Source organism: Giraffa tippelskirchi, chromosome 5 (assembly GCF_054371585.1).
Source record: "Giraffa tippelskirchi isolate mGirTip1 chromosome 5, T2T-mGirTip1v1.2.pri, whole genome shotgun sequence".
NCBI classification, from domain to species: domain Eukaryota; kingdom Metazoa; phylum Chordata; class Mammalia; order Artiodactyla; family Giraffidae; genus Giraffa; species Giraffa tippelskirchi.
In genome coordinates, this window is record NC_137279.1 from 179,699,938 (window position 1) to 179,725,882 (window position 25,945).

At 42.3% G+C, this 25,945-nt stretch overlaps 1 protein-coding gene across 1 annotated transcript in view; it reads right to left on the bottom strand.

Annotated features, from left to right (window-relative positions):
- Positions 1–24,602, bottom strand: part of SMAP2 (small ArfGAP2) — a 48,683-nt gene extending 24,081 nt beyond the window's left edge. Inside the window, exon 1 of the mRNA XM_081493967.1 lies at positions 24,093–24,602. Coding sequence (XP_081350093.1) covers positions 24,093–24,195 — 103 coding nt within the window. The 5' untranslated portion in view covers positions 24,196–24,602. The remainder of the gene's footprint in view (positions 1–24,092) is intronic.
- Between the last annotated feature and the right edge of the window lie 1,343 nt (positions 24,603–25,945).

A 25,945-nucleotide genomic window follows, 5' to 3' on the forward strand; every position in this document is an offset into this window, starting at 1 on the left:
AACAACAGGTCAAATACACAAAGAAATACATTAAGAATGTTCTTAAAATATTCGTGTTCTAACAAAAAATATCAACAGATTACATAAAAGAACTATGATATCACTATAAAATTAGGGGGAAAATTTGTTGTTCTTTATTTAATACAGAAACATGTACAAGTTATACTAATTATATAAAATCCGATTTTCTTTTTCCTTTAGCCATGGACTTTATTGTTGGAATATCTGCAGCTATTATTCTATACGCAAATTTTAATTTCTTACCAAACTCTATATTCCATATTGCTAGGTCACGTAACTGTCCGTTTTATGCCACATTTCCATCAAGAACTATTTCCCCAAATCACAGTCGGCCTGATTGTGTGTTGCTGTTCAGCTGCTAAGTTGTGTGTGACTCTTTGTGATCCCATGGACTGTAGCCTGCCAGGCTCCTCTGTCCATGAGATTTCCCAGGCAAGAACAGAACACTGGAGTGATAAAATCTGATTTTAAACAGTACACACAGAACAAATCAAACCATTTTTAAGGATGTGAATAAATGTATATGTATGTACAGAATAAAATGTCTACAAGAATATATGTAAAATATTAGAAGCTATTTAATATTTATGGGTAGTGGGATTGTAAAATATCTGTTTTCCTATTTTTTTACATATTCTCTGACTTATTTGCAAGGAACCTGTATTACTTTTGTAATGAGAAAAAACAGTACAGGTATTTTAAAAACAAAATAACACAGCCATCCATGACTCTTTAGTGGCTGTAGGATAAGTTGAAACACCTTAGCATGACAATAAAGCCCTTTAAGGGCCTGTGCTTCATGCAGGATGCGCAAGTCATCATTCTGAAATATGTCATGACTCATGCCTCTCTTTGACTACACCTTGTTCCTACCTGGAATGGCTTTCTCCCCTATTCCCTGCTGAACAAACTCCAAAGTCTAGTCCAATGGCACCTCTTTCTGTGAGGCCATCAAGGGAACAAATCTTGACCTTTGCTATGGCTGCATGCTTTGCTCTTCCCAAACTGAATATCTTATTACAGTTAGTTGCTTACAAGACTCTCTTGCCCTAAATAGACTATCAGCTCTGGAAGGCAACGATCTCATCTCTTCATCATTTATCCCAAACATCTAGCACAGTGCTTACAAGCAGTACATGCAAAATGTACTTCCTTTGGTAAATGAAGTCACCAATTAACAAGATAAAAAGGATACCATTTTTTCCTGTTTTGCAAAATGAAGGGAGAAGTTTTCAAATACCTGCAAGGCCAAGATATTACACAGGAAAGGGATTAGGTTACTTTGATGGGGCTCCAAAGGCAGCACTAGTACCAATGAGTAGAAGTTGATTTTGGCACACTCTGGAGAAGAATTTCCTAACTCATAATTAAGGTTGTGTGAAAGCAAATGCAGCATATCCGGAAATAGTGGAATACCAGTAAGAGTAAGTGTTCAAGAAGAGGCTGGATGATCAACTCTCAGGGAGGTAGAGAAACGATTCCTGCGCTGTAGGTAGGGTAAACTATGAACTATAAAGGTCCTCCTGCTACTACAGTTCTACTGTAGCTGATCCTTTCCTGTTAGAAATTCAGTGGTTCTGAAAGTGTAACGTGAGCTAACATACAAAGATGTCTTGATGAATCTAAAAATATGAGATCAAATTCAGTTCATGAAACCTATGACTGGCACTGAAATGTGATAGACACATAAGGAAGAACCCCCATCAACATGTTCTGGTCTGAAAAATAGAGCTCAATTTCTCTTGGACTTGGCCTGTCATTAACTGCAACATGAAATTGGAATCAAAACGAAGAAGAGGCCATATTTGTCTTAAGAACAATTCTAATGCTAGTTATCTCAGTTCCATTCATTATATCCCTTCAACCCCTGATTTACTACAAAGAAGAATACACATAAACACCAGCAGCATCTTGGAGAAATTACATAGGGCTACTAGGAGGTATGTTTACCAGCCTATTTCCACCTACCCAAAAGAGAATTCACCTAGTTCCCTATTCCAAAATAACAATAAACAGTTACTTTGAACTTCTGTAAGCACAAACATTTTAAGGAACCATGAAGCCAAAACAAGAGCTTACTCAATCAACCTCTGCTCTCAGATTGCTCTGCAAGAGAAGGCAGTCCCTTTCTACCTGGTCCATCTTGCAAAAACATTGCTTCCTTCTGTCAAAAAGAGACACCGTCCATGTTCACATTTTTGAAAAAAGAAGTTACACTTTTTAAACGTTTTGAGACAAAACAAATGGAAAGATTTCTGAGACTGATTAGAGAATAAAGGTAAATATTATACCAAGGAATTGAAAATTGGAAAATCAGAGGCGGAAAGAACATTAGAAGTCATTGAATCTAGGGACTTCCCTGGTGGTCCAGTGGCTAAGACTCTGCTCCCAACCGGGGTGGGGGTGGGTGCAGGGTTTGATCTCTGGTTAGGGAACTGGATCTCACATGCCGCAAGTATGACCCAGAACAGCCAAATAAATAAATAAATAATTTTTTATTTAGAAAAAAAAAAAAAGGAAGAAAAAGTCACAGAGTCTAAACTTCTCATTAGTTACTGAGATCCTTCTATCGGGTTCCTCCCTGAATGGAAGGCCATTTTACTACTGGATGGCACTGAATATTAGTGATGTCTTCTTTATAATGAGTCCCATTAATCTGCCTTCTTACCATTTTTACCTCCTAGTGCTGCTTCTATACTCCTCCCATATTTATATAAAATAACAATAAATGTAAGATATAGAGGTTTGGAGATGCTAGAGAGAGCAGCTATTCTACACTCAACCAAAACACAAGCCAGTTGAACCAACTCAATCCAGGAGGTCAATGATAGGACACACGATGCAAACAAACTGCTATGACATCCATGGACATGAAGCAAAGCAACACTATCCTCCTACAGGTAACCAGAAAAAGGTGGTGAGTGAAGTAGAACACTGCTGAGCAATCACTGATGAAACAAGGAGTCAATCTACATCTAAACCCATTTCAGTAGTTAACTTAAAATGGTCTTTCTCTAAAGACATTAAAGCTTGCAACACTAGGCAGTCAATAGGGAAGCAGATGGGGGACTAGTGGGAAAAAAGGAGACATTCTTCATCCTTCTCTTGTTGTTAAGCAGAGCTTGCTTAGAGACAAAACAACAGCCTTGACTTTGCTCTGGAGGCGGGGTGGTGATACAGAAAGTTAAATATAACTGAAAAAGAGCCTACAGAAAGGAATAAGTCTAAAACAATAAAACACAGTCGAGGGCCAGAGCTAAAACAAGGCACCTGTCTATAGCTGGGTGCAGCAACTTTCTCAGCTTCTTCACACACTGGCTATCCATTTTTTTAAAGCCTAGGAAAACCAGTCCTTGCTGTGAACTAGTCCAGTCACGTGCTTGTACATTCTCATGTTATTTAGCTAGCCACAAAACTATGGCCTAAAAGATAGTAACTGTATCTCTAAAATTCATTAAACTACTCTGAAAAGACCGAAGGAAGGGCAGTTAACTTTCAGTAAATTTAGCTTATTTGCCTTATTTTATTATTAGACAGCAGGGATTTACTGTGGCTTAGGCTCTAACTCTTCCTTTCTGGCTACCCCATCAGTGGATGGTAATGTATACTCAGGTGATATTTCTAGTACTAAAGAACTTCTAAACTCCCAAATCAACCAACCTGTACCATTATTACTCAACTCTACTTCCCAGAATACTTCAGAAGGGAAAGGACCAGGTCCAAGTTTGAACTTTGTTGTTTGTTTGTTTGGCTTTGAAAAGGACATTCTGCCAAGGTATGTTCTAATGATGTCACTGCCCCATTCAAAGACATGTAACTTACACCCCCCACTGTTAACTGAACTCCAAACTTCTAACTGTGGCTTAAATTCTTCCATGATTTGGGCATTTGTAGAATCAACTTTTATTACTCCTTTTCTCACTTCTATACACCAACAAAGACATCACTTCCCCTAGAACTGTGTGTGCAGCTGCCAGTTGCCAGGTTTCAGCCACACAGAAAAATTTGAGAGGGTAACTCCTACCCACAGACACCCAGATACCTTTTTCTGATTTGAGGCAGACTGTGGGACTCCTTCCCGGGCAAGGTAAGTCCCTGATTCTGCCCAGAAAGTCTTCAACCACCACAGAGGTATCTTTCCAGCCAGTCCTGGACCAGCATCTGTGCAGTACTGCCACTGGTGCTCTCTGAAAGCTTGAGACAAAGCCCAAGTCTCCTGGGATTTCCCTGGGAGGTTCTGGTATGTGATGCTATGGTTGTTTTCATAGTAGAGAGCTGATATATTCTAAGGAAAGGGAAAGAGCTGGCCAAAACATCTTCTGCTGGGATGAAGAATCTCACCCAAGTTGATGCTTCCCTCCATTGGAGCCCAGTCCTCTGCTATTACAAACAATGAGTATGGCAAAATGTAATAAAAATCTAAACAAGTCCACCTCTTTACTTGAGGACACACTAGATTTTCTCTAAAAAGAACTAAACATGAGCCCCCTAAACTTTCATTTCACGGAGTGATGGTGGCTTGCTTTCAAGGACATACATGGCCACTCACAGATACATCAAAATCTCTCCAAACCTAGTGACTGGTGCCAAAACACCCTAAAAGCATCTCAGAAGAATGCATAACTTCAGAGGGAAAGAATGGATGGTATGGTTGAAAACACTCATTCTAGAAAAACCTAGGATTGCTTTCCCAACAAGCTGCATGATGGAGGCAAAGAGTGTGGGAACAGAAGGGAAAAAATGCTTGAAAACTCAAATACATGGATGAAATAGATCGTAAATGATAAAAAGAGCCAGCTAAAAATCTGTGACAAAGAGGATAAATTTCCCTGCTCTCTTTAGAGATTTTATGGATGACAGTAATTTGGAATTACATAAAAAGAATGGATCTTATATTTAAAATGGATAACCAACAAGGACCTACTTACAGCACATGGAACTCTGCTCAATGTCATGTGGCAGCCTGAATGGGAGGGGAGTTTGGGAGAGAACGGATACATGTATATGTATGACTGAGTCCCTTCACCGTTCACCTGAAACTATCACAACATTGTTAATTGGCTATACCCCAGTATAAAATAAAAAGTTAAAAAAAAAAAAAGAAATGGATCAGAAAATGGAGACCACCTAGATTATGAGTCAGAAGTCAATTCAAAGAAACTCATTATGCTGTTATTTAAATATTTCCTTAAAAAGGTTTGAAGGAGAAAAGCAAGGAACATTTTAAAAATTACGTGAAGACAATCAAATGAAAAAGAGCTTACAAGTCAAGTGAGAAATTTCCAAACTGAACAAGCCTCTCTGCAATTTGCATATTCATAACTTGAAAGTGAAATTCAAAAGCTTCTGCTGAAACTTGAAATACTGACTGAAACACATCAAGAATATATAATGAAACTTTGCTCAAAGGTAATCAAGCAGGGAATTTACTGCTTAGAAATAAAAAAGAAACTGGACTTCCCTGGTGGTCCAAGCAGTTAAGAATCAGCCTGCCAATGCCGGCCGGGGATATGGGTTTGATCCCTGGTCTGTGAAGATCCCACATGCCAGGGAGCAACTAACCCTGTGTACCACAACTTCTGAGGCCAGTACTGCAGAGCTCGTGCTCCAAAACAAGAGGCCACCGCAGTGAGAAGCCCATGCACTACAACTAAAGAGTGGCCCCTGCTTGCTGCAACTAGCCCACACGCAGCAATGAAGACCCAGCACAGCCAAAAATAAATTAAAAAAAAAATTTTTTTAAACCACAAAAACTTAAAAAGAAGAAACTTCCTAAAGTGTACAAAAACATCAGCAGTGTACACCAGAAGTGCAACTCCTACAGAAAGCTGGCCAAAGACCTCGAGAGAGAATTGGAAAGAAACACTTCCTTCTATCAAAGATGGATCATGTCCCATGAGAAAAAATCCTCAACAAAGTTGGCTGGCATCTCCGTTGACTGAGAGAAAGCTCAGTGAGCTAAGAAAAGAAGTGGAGACACAAATTGGCCAAAGCAGAATTTAAACCCTAGCTTCCCCCCAACCCCCACCCCCGACCCAGGACTCCTCTGCCTTGCTAATCAGCAAGCAGAAGCCAGAGAGGTCAGGGCATCCCTCTCTTTCATCAGGTTCCTAGGGAAGGAGGAGTTAAACTTTGAGGGCTGAGGGACCCAGGGTCATGTCTGGCTTTAATTCCACAGCAGCCACGTCCTCAATATTCACAACCACAGCAGGACATCTGTCTATGCTTCCTCTCTTCAAAAGTCACTGTGTTTTCTCTTTTTACTTAATGGCTGTTATTCAATTGATGTTACATTTGCTCTTATTATAATTTCTAAGATAGGATTTAATATAATGCTTGTTGTTGTTGTTAGTTGCTAAGTAGTGCCCGACTCTTTGTGTCCCTATGGACTACAGTCTGCCAGGCTCCTCTGTCCGCAGACAGGATTTTCCAGGCAAGAATACTGGAGTGGGCTGCCGTTTCCTCCTCCAGAGGATCGTCTCCACCCAGGGATCAAATCAATGTCTCTTGCATTGGCAGCAGATTCTTAACCACTAAGCCACCTGGGAAGCCCAATATAATGCTTAAGAACATAGTAGTCCTACTTTATTGGACTCTCTAGAATTAGATAGTATAACTGTTGTACTTTGGCTGCAATAAAAGTCCCTCTATTACTTAATTCATTAATTGAAGCTTGATATGACAGGGTGGAGGCATTTGAAACAATACAACAAGTGCAATAAGCTGTTATTAAAAATCTATAAAAGCAACAATATTTATCCCAAAAAATTTTGATTGGTTTTTAAAAGAATGTAAAAACAAAACAACATCCCCAGCTAAAAACAATACTATTTTTGTTGGTTTCTTTTTAACCTCTGTTATCTTGTTTAGCATATGTTTTGCTGTTTAAATGTTTTAAAATTTTATGCCATCAAAATAAAAGTTTTACCTTCTTAAAAAAACAAAAACAGTATGTTCACAGTTCTTTTTAAATAAATGCTCCCACGAGAGACTAGTATGAGAGTTGTGGTACACAGTGCTGGGCCTCCAAGTGGGAAGACCCTCTCTTTCTGGAGAATCTTGAGATCTGCCTACAGGATCAGGTCTCTGACTACATCAGTAACCTTAGGAAGGGGCCTGGATTTTTCTATCCGCTGAGAAATGAGTAAAAGAGCCTTAAGCGAGCAGCAGCAGCACAAGAAGGCTAGTTTGGCTTTATCCTCTGGGTCAAGCTCTCTAGAGAGAAAATTCCTGGTCCTTAAATAGCACCTTTCCCATGGAGGAGGGCCTGGTGCTGAGGAAAGAAAAAGAAATCGAGCAAGGTAATTAAGCATCTACACTGGTTATAAGCTAAGGCAAACGACGTCAGGATTATGAAGCTGAATATGGACTGGAAACAAGTCGAGGCAGGATCAGCAATTAAACTTTCAAAGAGGGACTGTTTTTCAGTTTCATATATTTTGTGGTAAGTTCTCTTTTTTGCTCCCTCTTTGTACTCAGAGTTCTGAATGGTGCTAATAGGACTAAGAACAAAGAATCAAAGGAAATGATTTGTGTCTGTGTACGAGCCAGAGCTTTAGAGCAGAGGCAGCAGTGTGCTGAGAACATTAATAATCCAGGAGAAGCACACAGCAACGGAAAGAGAAGCAGGACACCCTGGGGTCACCTGGACACCTTTCCATCTCTACCCGTGGATTCTCTTTCCTGGATTTACGTTTTGGAGGTTCTCAGTTTTGACAAGTAAGGAAAACTGGATTACTTACACTTTCTGGATGAATTTAATATAGCTCACAAACAGCTCTACATGAGCTATTACTTGCAAAACATCATTTTGTGAAAATCTTGCTCCATCCACTTTCTCCAGCAAGTCTTTTTTCCTTCCTTTTCTGATTCTCTCAGTACTCCTATGGCACTCATCTACAGTTTTTCTGTTGCTGGGTTTTATATGTTTTTGTCAGCTCCTTTAGGTAACAACTGCCTAAGTTGACATACTTTTTTTTTTTTTTGACATACTTTTAAAAAACCTAGTATGAGTATTTCTCCTATGTGGACCTGAGGTTTGAATCCCTTATTACTCAGAAAACCACACAAAGGTGATTTAAATATCCTACACAGAAAATTAGGAAGGGTGTCCTTAATGTTCCTTGTATCCCAGTTAGCTGGGATATTTTGGCTCTAGCTAATTTCCTCTACACAAAGACCCTGCTTAAAGCATTTATGAATAAGCTAGAAGAGTGGTAGCTGAGGCATGGCTTCTCTGAAAAGGGGAGGGAGGAAATAAAAAAGAGCTGCTTTCATTGGGGGCAGGAAGGAGATTATTTCATTAGGAGCTAAACAGTGAGACCATCTCAGTACAAACAATTGTTTGGCCTGACGGCTCCATGTGGCCAATTACTCCCGCAGAGGCTCAGCTGGACTGGAACACAGAGCCTGCCAGGACGGAGGGACAGAGGCCGACACAGGCTCAAGTGTCTCAGTCATGCTCTGGGACCCCAGAACATCCCAGCAAGGATGCTCACAGAGCACACTCGACCCCACCCAGCAACCAGCATCATTCTGCACCCAACCTAGTCAAGAATGCGGACTGAAAAGAGAAGAGGAAAAGATGACGCTGGGGACAAGTATAAAGCGTGTGCTCAGTCGCTCAGTTGTGGCTGACTCCTCAGTGACCCCCTGGACAGTAGCCTGCCAGGCTCCTCTGTCCAGGGGATTTCCTAGGCAAGAATACTGTAGTGGATTGCCATTTCCTTCTCCAGGGGATCTTCCTGACACAGGGATTGAACCCGCATCTCCTGCTTAACAGGCAAATTCTTTATCACTGAGCCACCTGGAAAGACCCAGGATTAACAGATACATACTACTACACATAAGATAAACAACAAGAACCTACTGCATAGCACAAGGAACTATATTCAATATCTTTAATGATCTATAATGGAAAGGAATCACACACACACACACACACACACACATATATATACAAGTATAACTGAATCACTTTGTTGTAGATCTAAAACTACGCAATGTTGTAAATTGTACCTCAAAAAATGGTTAAAAAATTAAAAATATTTTAAAAGAATAAAATAAAACCAACATTTTGTAGCTAAAGTAATAAGGATAAAACCCAGATCTTGTAAGAAAGCTAGAACAATTCGGTCACTATCTCAATGGCTTTCATCAGGCTGGGGGAGGACGCATACAGAGACGGATCACTGAGCTGACAGCTGGGCAATTATTTCAAGGCCAGGTGGACCTGATATTTCAAAACTTGACATTATAATTAAACTAATTTCCTATCACTCACGACCTCACTTCAGGAAACGGACGTTAACTTGATTCACCAGAAGTTATTGTCTTCACCGTCTGGGGACATTTAGTTCTTTAGGTTACTTCCAGCTAAAGCTTCAACTTCCTCTTTGCAACAACCAGTATCTATTCATATCCTGAAAAAAATACTGAAGATGCAAAGTGAGTCTGCCCATTTAGGGGAGGCATATCTTTAGAATAAGCTACCAAAGAGGGGTGAGTGACAGAGCTCTTGACCAACGACACTGCTCTTCATCCTCCATTCCCACTCTTCTTCCTCTGCAGCAGTACCTCTCAAATGAAGCAACTTCCCCCCAAGTGGCAATGTCAGTGTCTGGAGACGTTTTTAGTTGTCACAACTGGCAGAAAGTGGGAGTGCTACTGGGATCTAATAGGTGAGACCAGGGGTTCTGCCTAACCTCCTACCCAGGACAACCTCTCAACCAAGTATCCAAACATGAATAGTGCTCAGGTTGAGAAGTCCTGCCCTAGAGAAGCCATCTTTATTTTAAGCCATTTAGTTTGGAGCATGTGAGATATAAGAATACACCAATCCCGTGGAAAAGCTGCCTCTCTTGTTCTATAACAAAGAGATAAACACTGAGATACAGAATTACAAAGCTGGAAAGAACTTTAAGGATTATCTAGTCCAAGCACAGCTGGAGAATCTTAAGACCCAGAGAGGTCAAGTCATTTATCCAAGTTCATAGAAGAAATCATCAGCTGGACTGGAGTTAGAATCATCTTTCTCCACCTGAAATGTGTTATACACAGAAGATGCTCAATAATAGTCACTATATTGATATCCTGTTCTTCAAGTGTTCTTTTCTCTTACCACATACTTTTTACTCTCTGCTCCTGGAAAGCCCAATGCCTGAGCCTGTGTGTGAAGGTTCATCTCCCACCCCTTCTCACCCCGAGTCCTCCTCCTCAGAGGAAGCCCAGAAGTGGAGGAGAGAGGAGAACAAGCGGCCAGGGAGAACTCATTTTTCAGTTGTTTGAAGGGAAGCTCATGCTTTTCACCTAGGCAGAGAGAGGCTTTACACAAAACCTTCCGAGTCAGCAGATGAACTCGTGCACAAGACCACAGACACGTGAACGTCTCCCTTCCACACCGGTGTGCAGCTTAACCAACACATCAGAGGAGCCCCCAACCAATGGCAAACAGATGCAAAACCAGTGCCAGTTTAATCGCATCACAACCGCATGCAAAAGCTAGGGAACTTTCCTTCCTAAACAAACAGCAGAACAGAAATGAATCCTGGGATCAAAGTACAGTCAGTTAGTTCAGTGACACACAGAATGTTAGTCATTGAAACAGCCCTGGCTTAAGGGAGCAGAGCAAAGGTGGCGATCTACCCTTCCAGAGGAAGACATTCACTACAAGGTTTCACAAGCCAGATGTTTCAGAATTGTGTATAATGAGGTACAGGTCAGAAGGGGGTGAGGCAAGATGCCAGCTATGTAGATAGAAAGTTCCTGCAAAGGGAACTTTATGCAGGGGAACCCAGGGCAGGTCTCAAGGAAAAACCACAGCTTCAAAAGAGCCAAAGCAAGGTTCTTCGAATTAGAAAAACCTGTTCCAGCAGGGACAAGGAGAGCTTCTAAAAGCGCTACGAGGTTATGATTAATTTCTACAGCACCTGAGAACAGTGTCTAAATATTTACTCCCATCCCACAAAAAAGGCTAAAGGGCTACTATTTCAGCCTCCTGTTTCACACCCTCTGCAACATCCCGTCCCCCTTCCCCCACCCAATGATGTGTCACACTAAAACCTCCTAGGGAAAGGACAGAGTACTAGCTTTGTGACTGGCTCCAGCTTTCAACCTGGCACAGATGCCAGGAGCACACAGAAGAAATGGCACACAAAAGCAATGACCACAAAGCAACCAGGAAATTCACCTGCTGGGCTTCCTACAATGTCACAGAGCTTCAAATATCTGAGTTGAGAGGATAAAGTTGACTTTCAAAAAATAAAACAGGAAAAAAAGTATGACCTGAACATGCATGACTAGAATAGTGCTCACGATGCTCACAGAACACACTCTACCCCATTCAGCAAACAACATCATTCTGCACCCAACCCAGTCAAGAGTGCAGATTGGAAAGAGATGAGAAAAAGATGATACTGAGGACAAATGCAAAGTAATTCAACCTAAAAGCAAAATTTTTGTGGGTAGGAAGATAAATTAGGAGTCTGGAATTAGGATATACACACTACTATATATAAGATAGATAAACAACAAGGACCTACTGTATAGCACAGGGAACTATATTTAATATCTTTTAATAACCTATAATGAAAAAGAATGTGTATATTTGTACACACTTACATGTGTGTGTGAGTGTCTGTGTGTGTACCCAAATCATTTTGTGATACATCTGAAACTAACACAATGTTGCAAATTATACTCCAAAAAAAAGGTTACAGAAACACAGATACTATGCAGCAGATGTTGAGCATTAGGTAAACATGGAACATGGTCCCTGTCCTTATAGAATCCACAGTCTAAAGAAAGCCTTGTAAAACAAAAACAAAGATCAGTGGCTGTCATCCCCTTTCCACCATAGTAGGGCTTCTAATCCTTCTTCCCAGCGGACTGAGTTTAAGTGAAGGAGACCTGTATGAACAACATAAGATGCTGATCAATGGCCCGACAGAACAGTTCCACATATCAAGTACATAATGTGCAAAGTGCACATCAGATATAAAAATATATCTTGGCCCATCTTGCTGTGATTATGTCCTGTAAACATGTTCCTTATGGTTAAGCCTGGATTCTCCCCAGCTCTCTGCTCCTGTCTCAAATGTCCACTACAATGAGGCAGTTCAAAACGACAGCTCCCACAGCAAGGCCGTCTCCACAGGGGCTCAACCGGAGAACTCCCTGACAACTCCTTAAAATTAGAGGGCATACATCACTACTCAACTCTGAACACATAAATAACCCATCAGTCTAATAGCAACATCAAAATTCACATTGTCTCATTATAAAAAATTTTATAACACTGAAAATTTAAGACCCAAATGTCCAACAACTGGGCAAGAATTAAGTAATGATATATTCAAACAATGGAGTACAATAAAGGCATTTAAATGTTTTTAATGTCAGGAAAAATGCCTATGATAAATATTAAGCAAAACAATAATGATGTAAAATTATATTACAGTATAAGCTGAAATAAAAATGGGTGATAAGGATTATATGAAATATCTTCTACATTACTATACTTTTTCATACTTTCCAATGATTTCCATCACAAATATGAATAACTTTCATAATGAGAAAAAGATACAGTTTTTCTTTTTTAAAGAAATAGCATTTAATGATGTTTAGCTAGTAAGCACAACTGGCTTGGGAATCTGTTCCTATCGATCCTTAATTTGAGTCACTTGTGTCAGATGCCTATTCACAGACAAGGCTCAAAACCAAGTCAGAAGGCTCAGAGGAGCTGATTTGGAATCTTCCTGATTCCAGTGCTGTATTTAATGATGCTTCCCTTTTCTCATAGGAAAGCTAGGAATGTTAACACAGCACTCACACTACCAGAAAGACCTCAAAATTCCCCTCAGTCTGAAACAGTTCCTCTAACTCAACTCCAGACATCTACCTTGGGAGAGACAAAGTTCCCAGTCCCTTACAGCTATTCTCTCAATAAAAATGCTTTGACACAGCAGAAGAGGCTGAGTCTTTTCATTCCTTCTTTTTCAAATCGGCTGTCACACTTCAAATGGTCTCCATTAAGTCCATTGTTTCCAGCTATTTTGAACACAAGCATCATGATAAAAACAGGGAGTTTCCTTCCTCTTTCTCATCAGAGGGCTTGGGTCAGTTATAACCCAAGTGGTAAAGTGTCAGCATGAAAAGACACCAATGTCCCCTCCATCAACAGCACAGGATGGAAAATTCTGTAGGTAATTATTTTTTGAAGGCACTAGAACAAAAACCATCTAAATAATATTAATACACAATTTTTAACTCAAGACTTGAAACACTAGAGAACTCATTTCTAAATTTACACACACGCACACACACACGGAGGGGACTTCCACTAAGATAAGAAAAGAGGAAGAAGTTAAAATTCACTGTGTGTGCATTCAGGAAATAACACTGTAGGATTAACATGTAAACCCACATCTCAAGATGTAAGCTCTGTGATAGAGGCATGGGGATATTTACGGACTTCCCATCACCAGCAACTGCCATGAAAGACAGTGTGGCTGTTTGCAACAAAGGGGAAGGAAAGGCGCTCTATTTCCTCACATCTCTATGCGGGGACAGGCTTGTCAGCTGCAGCTGAGAGTAGGTCTCTCCTCCTCCTGTATTTGCTCTATTATTTTCAACACTTCATAAAATGGAAAAGTTACACGTTTGTTCCTTGGGTGAGGAGAAATGACACGAGGCCTGAGGGATCCGGTTCTCACTGTTTCTGATTAAGACAGTTCTTTTTGAAAGTTTCGACTTGAAATTAAGTAAGGATAAACAAAGCGTTCTCCAAGTGGACTTATGAAATCCAGTACTTTCTAAATAAACCACATCCAACAGCTATTTAAAAAGCAAGCCAGAAAACCCATAGGAAATACACAAATGGGGAAAAGAGGGCTATAGTCAACAAAAATGGTCAGAAAACTACTTAACATTATTTGAAAACGAGCAGCAACAATAAAATCCCAGCAACAGGCTGCCAAGGTGGGACCCCAGGACAAGTTCCAGCCACACAAGAGGGAGCATGGGGGTTCGGGGGAGTGATGCACAAACTGAAGACGACCACCAGGGTGACCTTACGCTGATGGGAGGCCACAGCTGAAGGCAGATTTGGCTCATCTCTGGGGTTTTCCACTGGGAAGGGACCTGCAGTTCAGCCATCAATGGATCAGCATCCACAAAGCCTGTGGGGGAAATACAGGATCCAGAAGAGTGGGGTAGGAAAGGAGAAAGTTTGGAAAATGGAAGAGTCAAATACAGTAGTGAAATATTGTAATTATTAAACATGAGGCTTCAAACACACATAGGTGTACCTCTTAAGGTGAAAGGGGCAGGCTGGGAAGAACTGGTACTCTGGGAAGCAGGCAGATATGCTTTTTACAGTACCAAATTACACTTCAATCACATGTGTGAATTACAGTAGTACCTGCTATGAGGAAACTAATTTTTGGAAAAGAAGAGAAAAACAATGAAACCTATGCAATTTTTACCACTGGTAACTTTACTCAATGAGAGGTAGCTTCTGTGGGAAAATAACCATCTAAAAGCAAACATACTCACACTCCACTGAAAAACCCTTGCTGGCCTAGTTCCACCAATTCCAATAATGTGGCAGGCGGCCAAAGGCAGGTGACCCGATTGACAAAAAAAGCACTTCTAGAAAGTGCTCAACTTATATCACATAACTCATTATACACCTCATCATCAAGAAGAAAACTAGTAGCCGTAACCTGAGAAGCTTTGTCTTTATAAGGAGCAGCAGCAACCTTCTGAATAAGACAAAATATTTTTCAGGTCCAGTATAGAAGACGGCGAACCTCAGCAAACTTCGGGAGACGGTGAGGGACAGAGAGGCCTGGCAGACTGCAGCCCATGGGGTCGCAGAGTTGGACACGACTAGGTGACTGAGCCACAACAACACAGACGACAGCATGTCCAGTGATCTCACCTCTCTCACCCGCGCTCACTGATCGAAGCTTGTTGGGGGGGGGGGACAGACAAACCAATCCAACTATTTAAAGAGATACCCAACACAAGGAAAATTGGCTCCAGCTTAGCAATCAGAAAAGTCTAATCTGTACCATGTTTTAAGGCTGCAATCCTCAAAACTCTTTGCACATCTTAAGTGCTACCGACTCGAGTGTTTAGTTGTGGATGGGACAAGCTCAGTATCACACATCATGCCTAAGGCGTCCTAGAATTAGCAGGGTGGGAACTTATTTTCCAAGTAACCAAACGATAAACTGCTCCTGAAGGAGACGGAAAGCCAAATACAGATTCCACAGAAGTCATGCATCCTAATTAAACAGGCAATAACTGAGTTGTTACATTACTTCCCAGGACTAATTATTGTTTTGGCAACAGTTAAGCTCCTTTAGAAACATTGGCCTGAACACCCTTCTTATCCTTTGTCCAAAATAACACAACTGTTTTCTTACAAGCAGAAAGAACTGCATCTTGGAGATTTAAGTGCCTTTGTCTGTCTCAACTTGGATCCTCCCCTTCCTCCACACTATCAGGGGGAACTACATCTCCCAGGCTCCCTTGCCAACTAATTTCTTGGTAAGTTCCATCAATGGGAGGCACTGATAAGGATAAGAGGCAGGAGAAGTGGGGAAGCCAGGGTAACACTCTCTATCTTACTAGGTCCGAGTTCCAGCTGCCACCAGACAGCTCTTCTTTCCACTCTTCTTGGTCACAGAAGATGGCTCAGGCTTCTGGCCTTTGCTGACACCAGCACCTTCTAATTTCCTTAAGGCATAGGAGTCCCAGGTGTTGCCAATCTCTGGGTTGTCTCACCAGCCCACTGACCTTCTTGGCCCTTATCACCTATGGAACCTATTCCATATTAAATTCCCTCTGCTTGTATCTCCTATAGTGTTTTCTGTTTCTCTGAAGGGTCCCTGACTTTTAAGTATATTTTAAAAACTTAGATTTCCTAAGAATTACACAAATATTCAGATAAGTTATAAAGGATTTCTTTTAATAAGAAACAAAGGATTTGTATCATTCTAGAAAATGTTTACTGAGAGCCTCACCTGTGCCCGACCATACTAGGTGCTGGGAATACTATATTGAACAAAACAGGCACAAAACTCCTGCCCTCATGCAGTTTACTTTCTAGTGAACTGCGGCAAATTACAATTTTAAGAAGTTAACTGCTGCTGCTGCTGCTAAGTCACTTCAGTCATGTCCGACTCTGTGCAACCCCACAGACGGCAGCCCACCAGGCTCCTCCATCCCTGGGATTCTCCAGGCAAGAATACTGGAGTGGGTTGCCATTTCCTTCTCCAATGCATGCATGCATGCTAAGTCTCTTCAGTCCTGTCTGACTCTGTATGACCCCATGGACAGCAGCCCACCAGGCTCCTCTGTCCACAGGATTCTCTAGGCAAAAATACTGGAATGGGTTTCCATTTCCTTCTCCAAAGAAGTTAACTAGCAGAGGAATATTTCTTTAAAAATAGAGGAATTTGAAAAAAAATAAAATAAAAAGAGAGGAATTTGGTAAAAGTGAATTAACTTTAAGGGGTTCTACTCTTCATAGACTTGGTTCCTACCTTTTCAGTGTAGTATGCTGAACTGTCACATTCCAGGGGCCAGTACAGATCTTCTTCAAAGTTAGTATCTACTTAAACTGGCAACTTGCTCAAACAAAAATATAACTGTGAAAAGGATTTAGGCAGACACAATAACAAAAGTTAGGCTGCTGCTGCTGCTGCTAAGTCACTTCAGTCGTGTCCGACTCTGTGCGACTCCATAGACGGCAGCCCACCAGGCTCCCCCGTCCCTGGGATTCTCCAGGCAAGAACACTGGAGTGGGTTGCCATTTCCTTCTCCAATGCATGAAAGTGAAATCGCTCAGTCGTGCCTGGCTCGTAGCGACCCCATGGACTGCAGCCTACCAGGCTTCTCAGTCCATGGGATTCTCCAGGCAAGAGTACCGAAGTAGGGTGCCATTGCCTTCTCTGAAAGTTAGGCACTGTATGCTTAAATGAAAAACACATGAGTGTTTGATGCAGATTCTTGCTAGGTATCTTTTTCACTGGAGCTGTCACTTGGAGGAATTGAGTTTGAGTCCATTTAATGTCACTTTATCTCCTGTGTATGGCGCAGGTAGCTTCCAGTATCACATACAAAGCCAGCCCCAAAGCATATAACGAGTCAAGTGTTGTGGTCTCCAACTGCATGACGTTATTTCCAAGATGGAATTTTTAGGCAGAACAGAAACAGACAATGACTCATGTGGTGAACAGTTATACAGACAACTCTGCCCAAGAAAGCTGCCACCTACATACCATGATATCAGATGAAAAATGCAGCAAGAAGGTAGTTTTCTGATTTATTTAAAAGCAATAGATTTGCTGAAAGGTATACTGAGAGATGTGGCTGCAGCTGCCTGTTGTTTACACATTCGGCTTCCCAAGTGGCGCTCATGGTAAAGAATCCGCCTGCCAAATACAGGAGACACAAGAGATACAGGTTTGATCCCTGGGTTGCGAAGATTCCCTGGAGAAGCAAAAGGTAACCACTCCAGTATTCTTGCCTGGAAAATTCCATGGGCAGAGGAGCCTGGAGGGCTACAGTCCATGGGGTCGCAAAGAGTCTGACACGACTGAATACACACACAAGCATTGAATAACCAAGGGCTCGCATGAAATATTCTTAGACTGCTTGAGTGTGAGAGCATGCTCAGCTTCAAAAATTCAACGTCATCAACTCCAGAAATGGCATGACATCTACAGCTGGCATTTCACTAGACTTTGTTAAGATAAATGAATGTACTCATGAAGGGAGATCTAGTGGGTGCAATACTCTGACCCTCCTTACTACTCAGCAGTTAGAAAACATTTCATGTTTGCTATATTTACTACTTCATTTGAGTAGCAGGTGGACTTCCAATACTGTGGGTTTCTTACATAACACAGAGTCTAATGTATATTCATATTTCAATGCCACACAGCAAGTCAACTACAGAGCTAATCTGACGTGTCTCTGCCTACCTTAGCCCTTGTCAATCCCCAACATGTAGTGAGAATATACTAAAGAATCTCACACACACATTACAGCACTTCTTGGAGGCTTTGCACATTCTTCTTTCTCGGCTTGGAAGGCAAAGTCCCCTAAATTCACCTGACAGAATCATGCTTATCATTCAAGACATAGCCTACTTGTCTCTCTGAGCCATGACTTCCTAAGCAGACTTGCTTGCTTTCTTCAATGCTTTCATTTCTCCCTGTACACAATGCTACAATGATAATTACTACATTGCATTATTTATCTGTTTACACATCTGCTTGCCCATTAGACTATAAAATCCCTGAGACCAAAGGCCCTATCTTTTAATCTACATGTCTTGGTAGTGTCTGACGCAAAGCAGGTGCTTAAGAGCATTTTCTGAATGAATACATACAGTGTGGGATTGCACTCTCAGAAGACAAGGCACTTTGTACTATCTATTCCACTGCCATTGGATGATATTTAAAGGACAGGGAGAACTGATAGGAAAGTGTCTCCCAGGAACAGGTTGAACAAGTTGATATTAAAAGACAACCTAGGGACTTCCCTGGTGGTCCAGTGGTTAAGAATCTGCCTTGCAGTGCAGGGGATGCGGGTTCAATCCCTGGTCAGGGAACTAAGATCCCACAGGCCGCGCGGCACCTAAGCCTGCGAGCTAGAGCCAAGATCTGGTGTGCCTCAACCAAGACCCTACGCAACCAAATAAATAAGTAAAATAAAATAAAAGACAACCTAATGGGGACTTTAATTACTTTCAGTAAAACTCTGTCAGCCTAACTACAATGGTCAGAGTTAAGGTGCATGAGCTGTAAAAAGATAGAGACTTATTTGATATTGGCTGGGGAAGGGTATCTAACAACTAGAGATGGAAGGAAAATACCTTCTACCCTCCAGGTCTGTGGCAATTAAGAAAAAATCTCTTAAAAGGTGCCCCTGCTACTGCTGCTAAGTCGCTTCAGTCGTGTCCGACTCTGTGCGACCCGATAGACGGCAGCCCATCAGGCTCCGCCGTCCCTGGGATTCTCCAGGCAAGAATACTGGAGTGGATTGCCATTTCCTTCTCCACTGCGTGAAAGGGAAAAGTGAAAGTGAAGTCACTCAGTCATGTCCGACTCTTAGCGACCCCACGGACTGTAGCCTACCAGGCTCCTCCATCCATGAGATTTTCCAGGCAAGAGTACTGGAGTGGGGTGCCATTGCCTTCTCCGAAAAGGTGCCACAGATACAGCTAAAATAATTAAAAACTGATAGCAATGTTCATGTTCTAAGGAATGATATTCAACAAGCAATGATTTAGCTACTGACAGAAAACAAAAGTAAAGCATTTTGAATTTACCAGAGTTAGAATCATATATAGGAAATGGTTTTGGCTTAAAAACTACGTGAGTTTTTTATTCAGTGAGTTATTTAGTGAGTCATTCTAACTGTGGCTTCCAGTAACTAGGGTATTTAAGGGAATAAAGTCTGAAAGTGGAATGAATGAATAAAATTAAGATGAGTTCAGCAATAGTAATGATAAATAGTGCTTACATGTGTGTAACACTTTAGTTTACAAGGTATTTTTATTTTCCAAATGAGGAAAATTAAACTGAGAAAGTTAAGTGGTGTGCTGAAGGTCCCAAAGCTAAAATAAGCAGAATAATAGAGTTTAACTGGATGTTCCAACATCAAAGGGCTTCCCTGATAGCTCAGTTGATAAAGAATCTGCCTGCAATGCAGGAGACCCCAGTTCGATTCCTGGATCTTCTCCAGGAAGATCTCCTGGAGAAAGGATAGGCTACCCACTCTAGTATTCTTGGGTTTCCCTTGTGGCTCAGCTGGTAAAGAATCCGCCCTCAATGCAGGAGACCTTGGTTCAATCCCTGGGTTGGGAAGATTCCCCTGGAGAAGGGGAAGGCTACCCACTCCAGTATTCTGACCTGGAGAATTCCATGGACTGTATAGTCTATGGGGTCACAAAGAGTCAGACGTGACTTTCACTTTTCAACAAATCTATAGCTCTGGGACTTCCTTGGTGGTCCAGTGACTTCCATTGGAAGTCCTTCCATTGGAAGAATCTGTCTTCCAATGCAGGGGACATGGGTTTGATCCCTGGTTGGGGAACTAAGATCCCACATGCCTTGGGGCAACTAAGATCTGCGGAAGTCAAAAATAAATAAATACATACATATTTTTAAAAGTCTACAGCTCTGATTCTTTGCACCTGAAAGGTGAGCTTACAGGTGCTATGGATGGGGGCTAGGACACTGTCTAAGATAACTTCAAGGAGAGCAGATGTTTCCAAATCATGCATATCTTTCAACTTCATACCCTGAGTGAATGGGGACACTCCTTACTGTGCATGGAGAGAGAATCTCCATGCCCTTCATGTTATACACTTGATTGAAAAAGTGAAACGTTGAGACTTCCCTGGTGGTCCAGTGATTAAAAATCTGCCTCCTAATGCAGGGATGCAGGTTCAATCCCTGGTCAGGGAACAAAGATCCCATATGCTGCGGGGCAACTAAATCTGTGTGCCCCAACTACTGGACCCACTGCCACTACTCAGCATAAGCACCACAACAAAAGATTCCCTGGGCTACAACTAAGACCTGATGCAGCCAAAAAAATAAATAAGTAAATATTAAAGAAGAAGGAAAAGAACGCAGGGTGCCATGGACTTTGGGTAACATGCTATTATTTGCATAAAAGCACTGAAAAGGAATATATTTAAATGAAGTTGCCTATGTATGTATCATCTCTTAAAAGTCACATAATAAATTACCAACAGTGGTTACCTCCAGAAGCACTGGGAAAAGCTGGTTAAGCGATCAGGGATAGGAACACAACTTTTCACTGAATATATTCCCTTTTGAACTTTTTGAATTTTGAACCACATGAAAGCGGTTTTTCAAAAAGGAAATTTGAATTTAAGAACACGTAATGGGAGTTGGAACAAAGGCAGTGGCCAGGTGATTTGAAGTGAAACATTTCTGAGATGGGATGTAGGAGAAGAACAGAGCAATAGAAAGGTATCACAAAATTTTTGTCAGACTCCAGAATTCTATGTGGTATTTCACAGTTGAAAGTAAATATTCCTCAAGACCATCAAATTTCTTCCATTCTAATTCTTTGCTCATTAAACAGCTCTCAATTTTTCACGAACTTTGATACTGAGAAAGGAACATCCCAACACTGGACATAAGTATTCAGGTCATCAGAAAGGTAGATCCTTTCATGGTAAATAGGATAGTGTCCAGTTTAAACCACTCTCTGAAGAGGCTGATTAGGAGTTATTCCAGGCATACAGATAAAATATGAAACGGCAGAGCTAGAGACTAAACCTCCAAAAATGGGACCTGGCCTCAACAAGGTGGAGTTAACCATTAACATATCTGAAAATTTCAGTATGTTTGTCCTCTCTTCTACCACAACTGCAGTCAGCCCAAAATTTTATCCTAAAGGTCACAGTAAGTTAAAGGCTTTGGGTGATGAAACCACATCTTTCAGCCTAAAGCAAGTTGAAGCGTTTGTTTTAAAGGCAGTACCAAAGTAGTCTCCATTCCCACATAAATTATTTCAATGCCTTAGAGGTACTAGAAACTTGTGAGTGTCTTATGCTCAAGAGAGTTAAAAATAAAAACAAACCCAGAACCAACAAAACTTATACTACACAAAGAGAACACATGTTTATTCTCTATTCTGATATTCAAATTATGTATCTCATAATATCATTCTTAAATCAGTATATTATTTTTTTTTTTAAGAATTACTGCCAGAGTTATTTTGAAACATTACAAAAATACCTGTTCATAGGTCTGCAGTTCAGGGTTACATCATCTGATTTTATGTTAATGGATTAGTAAGCAATCACTCACCAGGTCCTATACAATTAAGCTCTCAATTTCTAAGTGAGAAAGGACATGAGACCTACAGATAAATACCCAAGTACAAACCTCATTTTAGCCTGCAGCTTTAAAATTCCTCCTCCCACTAAATGTGTTTTTACCAGAGCTAAGAGATAACTTAATCTACGGATTCAAGTATCTCTTCCTCCCATGATCTGACATTTGTCTACATGACAACCACAATCAGGAAAAAGGAGAGGGAAAATGAATGGGAGGAGTTCAAGGAGTAGAAGGGGCTAGCTAATTCACAAACTGCGAAACTGAGGCCACAAATATCTTATTGACCTGAACTCAACGATGACTGACTGACACATTGTCATCTCATTTTTAATAGAATGGCCAAGTCACTGAAGCCCCCAAGCCAAAATGTAAAGCTAATCCGTGAAAAGAAATCATTTCAGGACCCAGGATTCTACTATTAAGAGCAGTTAATAACGTTTACAGGCCAGCAGTTACCATCTCTCATTAAGAATGAACTGACTAATGTTTTATTACCGGATCCCCAGTAATTCTGTTGATAAAGAGCAACAGAAAATTTGGAGGTGATGAATCAACCTCCCTTCCATGTGCTATGTTTTGTTGGAATATGAGTAAGTACAAGAGTGGTATGGGAAATGGGGCATGGGGGTGGTACCGATTATCAAAATCGGTACCTGACCCCCCAAACGGAGCAGTGCTCACTCAGTGGGTTGCTTCACTGTGACTCAAGATCTGTCAACTGAGGACACAAGGGAATTTGAGTCAAGCCAAAGAGATATACTCAAATCTTCCAATAGAGCTAGCAGAGGATCTCACAAGAGTCAACTATAAGAAATTAACCTACTCAACATAAACTGGTTCTATAATACTTTTTAAAATGAATTCCTGCCAATGCAAAAATTCAGGAAAGAAGTCGGGGGGTCTACTTTCCTAATGGCACATGCAATTTACCCATTGGTAAAGGGCACTAAAATATACTACCAGGTGTCCAAATCAATGTCTCTCTCCCCCATCTCCTTACATAACCTTACTTCTTCAAAATAAAAGGTAACTGAGTGAAAGTTTCAATTAAGCCCAATTAAGCCCTTAACTTCTTTCTCAATAATGATAAGACAAATACATTTGAATCTTTGTTGCGTACTATATGCCCAACATGCTATATGGCAAACAATCCAGGTGAATTCACTGCGTTATGAACAAAAGTAAATTAGCAATAGCTCCCAAACCAAAAAAGGAATTTTCCCAACTCCAATTTATATTCCAAAGAATTCAGAAAGAAAATAAGGAAACAAAATATTTGTAATCTATCAATTTCGAGTGCAAATATTTCACTAATAACCAAGCTTTGGTAGCAGACTGATTTGTAACTGTACCAAATCATGAATCTTTGAGGGCACAGCAAACAAAGACTAAATGGCTCTGCCATGACCATATTTCACCTTTAGAAGGATGATCGCCATGGAAGTAACAAATTCGATGCAGCCCTTGTTTCCTTCTCCGCACTGATTAAACCAATCCTGCACTACAGCCACAATCTGCTAGTTCCTGCCACCACACACACATCAGGCCTCCAACACACTCCACCAGCCAGGGCTAGGCTGTCTAGAAATCCGCACTGTGTCACCGCATAAGCCAGTTCCCCCCTCCACACATCCTGGAAGAGGAAAGCCACCTAAGCACTCTGTCAGATCTCAGCAAGGTTGTAAAATGACAGAAGGAACTGCTAACCAAATTGCAGGCAGCCACGCTCACCACCTTTAAAAACCATTTAAGCAGTTTTCCTCCCCGTCATCTCACTTCCCTCTCCTCCCCACCCCCAACCCGCCCCGCTGCAGTTCATCCCCCAGCTTTGCAAGTGGAAGGCTGCGACCTGCGCTGACAGTCGGCGCAGAACTCATTCAGAGCCCTGAAATATAGACGTTCTCACCTGCACACACCATGCCACTTCCCCCAACCCCGACCATCACCGCCCCCGCCCCGCACCCCGCACCCCAACCACACACACTCGCCCTCGCAACCTCTCCCCACACCGATCCTGGCGCCCCAGAACACCTAGCAGCCTCCTCAACAAGGGTAGCACGATTTAGATGGTCTGGGCCCCCTAAGCTCTAGAGAAACCCCCTCCCCACACAGGTCGCCTCCCCCGCGTCTCCCGGAGGCTGGACCCCTCGAACGCAGGGAAGGATGCGCTACCTTTAGACTGGCAGTCCGCACAAAACTTGTTATCCTCCTCCAGCAGCAGGTTGGCCAGGACCGCCTGGTACCGATCCACGTCCTTCACCGATTTGCCCGTCATGGCCAGGGTGCCGGCGGGGGCAGAGGGCGACGCGCCCTCCTAGCCCCCAGAAACCCCTGCCTCAGTCCGGAGGTGAGGACTCCCGGTCCCCGGCCCAGGGCACCTCCTGAGAACGCGGGAGCCCTCTCCCCTTGCCCAGTCCAGGGCCCCTTCTCCAGTCAGCCGCGCCCGCCCCCCAACTCTGCAGCCCCCTCAGAGCGGCGCCCCCTGGCGGGCTTAGGGAAAGGCCCGGGTCCCAACGAGGCTGCCGGACCAGGCAGAGACCCTCGGCCCAGGCAACAGGGACGCTCGGGCCTCCTGCTTTTGCCGGGCGCAGAGACGACCCCCGGGCCTGCCTGTCAGCGGGCTACGGCTCCCGCGCCTCGGTTTCCCTGGCAGCTGCCGCCTGCTCTACCACCACCTCGGCCGCCTACTTCCGGCAGCTCTTCCTCTCCTCCTCCACCCAGCCCAGCCCGCGCATGCGCCCCGCCCCCACCGCGCCGGACTGGGCTCTTCCCTCCGCTCCGCTTCTCAAGGACCAATCCGGGCAGAAGCGAGGGGTGGGGCTTGGATGGGGCGGAGGGAGGATTGGGCACGCCCCCTGCATGTCCTTGGAAAAGAATGAATGGAGCAGGCGGAGAGCGGGTGGAGGGAGTGGAGGAAAGTGAAGGGAAACAACAAATAACTGAGCTCTTACTACGTGCCAGACACTGTGCTGAGCGCTTTGTATGAATCATTCCAATATAATCCCCCAAACCATAGTTAAAATTTTACCATCCTTATGTAACCTTTGGGTTGTGAATGCTCCAAAGCTTGTTCTTTCCTTCAACAACCAAATAGAAGGTCCTACCTTCTAAACCTCTTAACAGAGGTCCATATAGCCAAAGCTATGGTTTTCCAATAGTCATTATGAATGTGAGAGTTGGACCATAAAAAAGGCTGAGAGCCGAAGAACTGATGCTTTCCAACTGTGGTGCTGGATAAGACTCTGAGAGTTCCAACTGTGGTGCTGGATAAGACTCTTGAGAGTCCCTTGGACAGCGAGGAGATCAAACCAGTCAATCCTAAAAGAAATCAACCCTGAGTATTCATTGGAAGGACTGATGTTGACGCTGAAGCGCCAATACTTCGGTCACGTGATGCGAAGATCCGACTTATCGGGAAAGACCCTGATGCTGGGTAAGATTGAGGGCAGTAGGAGAAGGGGGTGACAGAGGATGAGATGGTTGAATGGCATCACCAACTCAATGGACATGAGTTCGAGCAAACTCCTGGAGATGGTGAAAGGTAAGCTTGGCGTGCTGCAGCCCATGGGGTCACAAAGAGTCAGACACAATGTAGTGACTGAATAACAACAACAACCTCTTAACACATAATAAAGGAACATCAATCACAACCTCCCCCAAATTTTCAGAGGATTCTGGTTACCTCTCACTTGATATGCCTGCTCCTGCTGAATTCTGGGTTTCTCTGTTCATTAGGTCTCCTCTCATGATTATTGACATCTTTGGACATTGTTTTACCTAAACACTTTCTTGTTTAATTCCTCAGTTCTCCAAAAATAGTGCAGTTTTGTGCAGAAGACCTTTACTGAAAGTTATGTGGAGAGGTGAGGTGGAGAGGAGGGGTGATTACAGTAAAACACAAGAATAGATAACTAATTAAAATGATTATTAAACATCATTGTCTAAAACCACCCTTACTACAGAGTGGAGCAAGTACAGAATTTCTAATGGCTGTCCTTTTCTTTAGGGACCCACCTGCCATCTGG